The sequence below is a fragment of the Amblyraja radiata genome, chromosome 24 (genome assembly GCF_010909765.2).
Source record: "Amblyraja radiata isolate CabotCenter1 chromosome 24, sAmbRad1.1.pri, whole genome shotgun sequence".
Taxonomy (NCBI): Eukaryota; Metazoa; Chordata; class Chondrichthyes; order Rajiformes; family Rajidae; genus Amblyraja; species Amblyraja radiata.
Window position 1 is genome coordinate 21,799,282 of NC_045979.1, and position 6,000 is coordinate 21,805,281.

General features: G+C 61.6%; 1 protein-coding gene across 1 annotated transcript in view; it reads left to right on the forward strand.

Annotated features, from left to right (window-relative positions):
* Window positions 1-5,706, forward strand: part of arhgap30 (Rho GTPase activating protein 30) — a 28,949-nt gene extending 23,243 nt beyond the window's left edge. The window contains exons 9-12 of the mRNA XM_033042613.1: window positions 599-676; window positions 1,430-1,831; window positions 2,767-3,023; window positions 4,840-5,706. Of these exons, the coding sequence (XP_032898504.1) occupies window positions 599-676; window positions 1,430-1,831; window positions 2,767-3,023; window positions 4,840-5,652 (1,550 nt within the window). The 3' untranslated portion in view covers window positions 5,653-5,706. The remainder of the gene's footprint in view (window positions 1-598; window positions 677-1,429; window positions 1,832-2,766; window positions 3,024-4,839) is intronic.
* Window positions 5,707-6,000: the final 294 nt, after the last annotated feature.

The window sequence follows — 6,000 nt, forward strand, 5'->3', positions numbered from 1 at the left end:
AGGTTCGTTGGTATCATTTTAAAATAAATTGGATAGGCATATGGATGAGAAGGGAATGGAGGGTTATGGTATGAGTGCAGGCAGGTGGGACTAAGGGAAAAAAGTGTTCGGCACGGACTTGTAGGGCCGAGATGGCCTGTTTCCGTGCTGTAATTGTTATATGGTTATATGGTTATATGGAACCTGAGGACCACGTTTTCCATGTGGAATGTTGGCAGTGGGAGGGAATGGGGAAGGGGTTGTGTGTGTGGGGAATGTGGGCAACGGGAATGGGTTGCATCTGTTTGGGATGTGGGCAGTGGGCGAGGTTGGGCATGATCTGGGCACGGGCAGTGGGAGTCAATTGGAAGGGTTTGAGACTGTTGGGAATGTGGGTGATGAGAGAGAATGGCCAGGGGCTAGGCATGGACAGTAGGAGTCAATGGGAAGGTATTATGTCTGTGGGGATTGTGACAAGGGGTCGATGGGTAGGGGTTGCATTTGTTGGAATGTGGTCAGTGGGAGTATGTCTGGTGGGAATGAATGGGACGCATAGGGACTGACCCACTCTCTCTGCTTCTGGTGAACCCCTTTCCTGCCTCCACCCATCCCCTTTCAGATCCAAAGACGTCCTCCCTCACCCTGAGGCCTGCAAAGAGCATGGACTCGTTGAGCTCAGCACCCTACACCAACGACGGTAAGTCTGACAGGGCGGGTCTGGCGATCCCCACCCCCAGTGTTATTGCCCGCCTCTGTCACAATTTTGCGCTGGGCTGCTGGGGCATTATGAGAGAGTGCTGCTTGTGGTTTAGCAGAGATGTTTCTGGACCGGGAATCTCGGTTGCTCAAGGGTCCAATATCCGATGACTGGGATGGGCAGAATCATTGCACATCACGATCTAATCTCTCTCCTCTTCTCTCCACCACCTCTCCTGTCCCTCCTTGATTTATGGCCTCATAATACCTTAATCCCTCTAAATCCACTCCCTCACCCTTCCTCCCTCTTTCCATCCTCACAATCTGCACCCCTCTCCTCCACCCCTCCCCTTCCTCCCACACACCCTCCTCTCCCTTCTCTTTCCCTCCGTGATCCCTCTCTCTCTCCCTCTCTCTCCCTCCCTGTCCCCCTCGCATCTTCCCTACTCCTCTCTCTCCCCTCACCCTCCTACCACACTCTCCCCCCTCTCTCCCTCCCTCTCCCGTCTCCCTCCCATCTCTCCTCTCTCCTTCTCTCCCCTCATTTCCCCCCTCGCTTTTTCTCTGTCCCTCTTTCTTCCCCTCCATTTCCACTCTCTCATACCCTCGCTGCCCCTTCTCCCTTCCCCCAAATCTGCCTACCTCCCCCCTCCAAATTTCCTCCCGGTCCCCCCAAATCACTACACCTCTCCCCCTCCCTCCCCCCACTCCCCCCCCCCCCCCCCCCCCCCCCCACCCGGCTTCCCTGTTCTAGGATCTCCCTCCCATGGTGCAGGCCGAGGCACCCTCAGCCGCCGGGACAGTTTATCCAGTGGTTCGCTGGACCCGGCCTTCCTGCTGCCGCCGGAGCAGGTGGGACGTCCCGTCCTCCGCGGGAGTCCCGACTCCCCCCGCTCGGCCAAGGAGGCGCGGGAGAGGGCCGGCCGCAGGGTGGCTCTCCACATCTCCGGCCCCTTCTCCGTCTCCCTGCCCTCGCACGTCACCCCCCTCCTGCACAGACCACTCGGGGGGCAAACGTCAGCCACATGCCCCACCCAGGGGCCGCAGCCGCCTACAGAGCAGAGCGCGCATCGAGCCGAGGAAACGGAGAACACGGCGGAGGATGAGGAGGAGGAGGAGGAGGGGGAAGAGGAGGAGATGGAGCAAGGCGGAGAGGGTGAGTTCGGAGGGGAGTGGGGGGGGGGGGGGGGGGGGGGGGGTGAGGGGGAGTGGAGGAATGGGGAGAGAGGAAGTGAAATAGAGTGGGACCGCAAGGGAGGGTTGATGGGAAGGAGATGAGGGGGGAGTTGAGGGGAGGGGGATTGGAGGGAGTGGAGAACAAGGGGGGGGGGGAGGCAAGAGGGGAGGGGGGCATGGAGGGAGAGAACGGAGGGAGTGAGGAAGGGAGAGGGACTGGAGCGAGGGAGGAGAGCGGAAGAGAAAAGGGGGATAAAGAGTGTTAATGGCAACATAAGTGAACGAGAGGAGAACAAGGGAGGGAAACTGTTACAGAGGGAAGGAGAGAGAGAGGAGAGTGTGATGGGTTGAGTGGACAGGAGAGAGGAGAAGGATGGAGAGATAGACGAACAAACAAATAAAGGGAACTAGATCGGGGGGGTGACAGGGAGAGGTAGATCGTGGAGGGAGAGAGGATACAGAGAGGGAGGGAGAAGAAATTGGGAGTTAGGATACAGATAGTTGGGATACAGATAATGACAGATTAGGGAGAGAAAGAGATGGAACGGGAGGGTCAGATAGTGAGTGAAATGGGAGAGGGGGGGCGAGAGGGCGATGTAGTGTGTAAGAGCGAGAAAGGAATATTGAGAAAATTAAGGAGACGGGGGGAGAGAGCAATGTAGACAGAGAGTGAGAGTAAGAATGAGAATGTAAGATGGGGGGAGAGGAGATGAGAGCGAGGAAGTTTGCGAGGGAGGGAGAGGGGCAGACACGAGGGAGAGGGGCAGACACGAGGGAAACTGGAATGCTGATGGAGTGAGGGGGGAAGGGATGAGGAAGAATGTGAGGGATGGTGGAGGGTCAGGGACGAGGGCGAGTGGGATGCAGAGGGAGTGTGAGGAGGGAGAGAGTCACTGATGCTGCCTCTCCCCACAGCTTTGGCTCTACCTCTGCCCGAGATCTCTCTAGAACTGCAGGACACCTTCTCGTTCCTGGACAACCAGGAGATGGGCGACTGTGACCTCGATTACCCTGGGGAACTCGGGCAACCCCTCCGCACACCTGAGGAGATGGACCCCTCCGAGTATGACCCGGCCGCCAGCGCCGGCGGGATGGGGGGCGTGGACATGAGCATCGAGTCCGAGCTGATGGAGCGGGAGATGGACGAGGGAGAACTGCCCACATACACGCAGGTGAGGAGTCTACGCTGTGGTGGATCGTGGTGGGGGTCTCCGTCTGCCCCACCCCTACTCCTGACTGCCCCACCCCCCACTCCCGATTGCCCCCACCCTACTCCCGACTGCCCCCCCCCCTCGACTGCCCCCCTCGACTGCCACTCCCGTACTCCTGACTGCTCCACCCAATCCCGACTGCCCCACCCCCTACTCCCGACTGCCCCCCCTCGACTGCCCCCCCCTCGACTGCTCTCCCCCCTCGAATGCCCCCCTCGACTGCCCCCCTCGACTGCCCCCCCCCCTCGACTGCCCCCCTCGACTGCCCCCCCCTCGACTGCCCCCCCTCGACTGCCCCCCCCCTCGACTGCCCCCCCTCGAATGCCCCCCTCGACTGCCCCCCCCCTCGACTGCCCCCCCCCCCCCCCCCCCTCGAACTGCCAGCCCCCCTCGACATGCCCCCCCCCTCGAATGCCTCACCCCTCGACTGACCCCCCCCCCCCCCCCCCCCCCCCCCCCCTTAGACTGACCCCCCCTCGACTGCCCCCCACTGACTGCCCACCTCTCGTACTGCCCCCCCCTCGAATGCCCCCCCACCCTGACTGCCTCTCCCCCACGATGTCACCCCTGTTACTCCGACTCTGCTCCCCCCAATCCCGACTGCCCCCCCCTCGACTGCCCCCCTCGACTGCCCCTCTCGACTGCCCCCCTCGACTGCCCCCCCGTTAGACTGCCCCCCCCCTCGACTTCCCCTCGACTTGCCCCCCCCGACTCCCACCCCTCGACGCCCCCCTCGACTGCCGACCCTCCCTAGATACCCACCCTCTCGCCTGCCCCCCCCCCTCGACTGCTCCCCCCCTCGACCTGACCCCCCTCGACTGGCCGCCCCCCTCGACTGCCCCCCTCGACTGCCCCCTCGACTGCCCCCCCTCGACTGCCCCCCCCCGACTCTCCCCACCCACCATTGCCCCCAATTGCGACTCCCCCCACCCTGACTGTTTTTTGAAGAGGCGATAAGGAAATTGATAAAGGGAGGGCGGTACAAGTAAAAGGAACTGCAGATGAAGGTAGAGCAGCGGATATTGGGTACATGGCTTTTAGTAAGGCTTTTGATAGGGTCCATCTTGGTAGGCTGATCCAGAAGATTAAGATGTATGGGAATCACGATGACATAGTCGTCTGGATTCAGAATTCGCTTATTCAAATTTGGAGAAATTGAAGATAGTGAGGAACGCTGCCAGAAGATGCGGCGGGGTTTAGATCAGCAGCAAAAATAGCCAGATAAGTAGTAGATGGAGTTAAACGCGAGCAAGTGTGATACTGCACTTTGGAAGCTTGAATGTTAGGAGGATGTATACTGCGTTAATGGCAAGACTGGTAACAACATTGATGTGTCGAGGGAACTTGGAGTCCAAGTTCATAGCTTACTGAAAGGGGCAGCACAAGTAGATAAGGGGGTTAAGAATGGTTGGCTTCATTGTTGGTGGCATTGAATATGTCAAGGAATCTTGATGTGGCTGTATGGGACGTTGGTTAGGCTGCATTTGGAGATAGTTGTCCCATTATTGGAATGATGTGGAGTCTTTAGAGAGGGTGTAGAGGTTTACCAGAATGCTGCCCAGATGAGAGGGCTTCAGTTGCAGGGAAAGGTTGGGTAGACTTGTATTGTTTTCTCTGGAACGTCAGAGGGGAGGTCGGGAGGAAAGAAGATAGGTTCGGGTGGGGACCGGTTAGATGGGACCGGTTAGATGGGGACGGGGAGATGTGGACTGGGACTGTATGTGTTTCTCTGTTTTACCTACTGTCGTTTCCCATGTTAACACCCCCCCCCCCCCAGCTCCACCTCCATGAGTTCTCGGTGGAGCCCCCGTGTGAGGAGGATTGGGGGCCGGACCAGGATCAGCCCCGTTGCTCGACCCCTCCCAGGGTGGAGGAAGACATCTCCGAGGAGGAAGAGCCGGCTTGCAGCGTCCCAGAGCCCGGCGCGGAGTCCGGCGACGAGGACAGCCCTACCGCGGGGGGCACCGACGGACAGGATGATCCCAACGAGCCGGCGGCCGGGCCTGGTTCCCGGGGCTGCGAGGGGGCCACGGCCGGGTTCGAGGAGCCACTTGTAGGGAGCGCTGCGCCGCGGGATGAGGCCGCCGAGCCGGATGGTGGGCGGACGGGGGACCCGAGCGTTGAGGCGGCGGCCACTGGAGTCCCGGAGGGAGCCGATGCCCGGGTCGGCCGGCAGCCCACCGCCGCCCCAATGCGCTTGGAGAGCAGGGTGGTGCCCTGCCTCCAGGCCCGGGCCCTGCCCGTCGTGCCCCCCAAGCCCCATTACGCCATCCTGCCCCCAGCACTGAAGGCCCGGCCCCGGCCCGCCGCCGACCACCCGCCGCTCAGCCCCGTGGCCCGCTCCGCCGCCTGGCGCAAGGCGGGCAGCCAGTCCTTCGACGAGGCGGTGGCGCGGCGCCGGGACCAACAGGGTCTGGCCGCCTCGTCTCGTCCCCACCTCCGGCCCTTCGTACGGGGCGACTCCCTGCCCTCCCCCCGGGACAGGCTCAGTCTTCCGCCCGCCGCGCCCTTGTCCCGGGCCTTCGGGACCGGATCGCCTACCCCGCCCCGCTGCCGCTCTATGGCCCTGGAGGCGGAGGCGCCGGAGTGAGGGGCCCGGAGCAGGGGTCTAGTGGTTGTGTCTACCGCAGGACGCGGGGGAGGGCCCCGCGGGTGGGAGTGGGTTTGAGGGGGAGGGGGGAGGGGGGTGGGGGGAGGGGGGAGGGGGGAGGGCGGGGGTCGAGGACAGCAGGCAGTCTGAATCCGAGGAACTCACTGTAGACAGAGAGAGCGCGGGGAGAGGGCACAATAAACTTTGCAGAAAGAAAATCGTCTGGTTCTGCAGTTGGTCTGTTTAACTCCGTCCTCCATTCTCTCTCTCCCCCCCCCTCCTCTGTCCCTTCAATCGCACCCCAGCCCTCACACTCATCCCCCCTCTGGCCTTTTCTTTCGCCCCTTT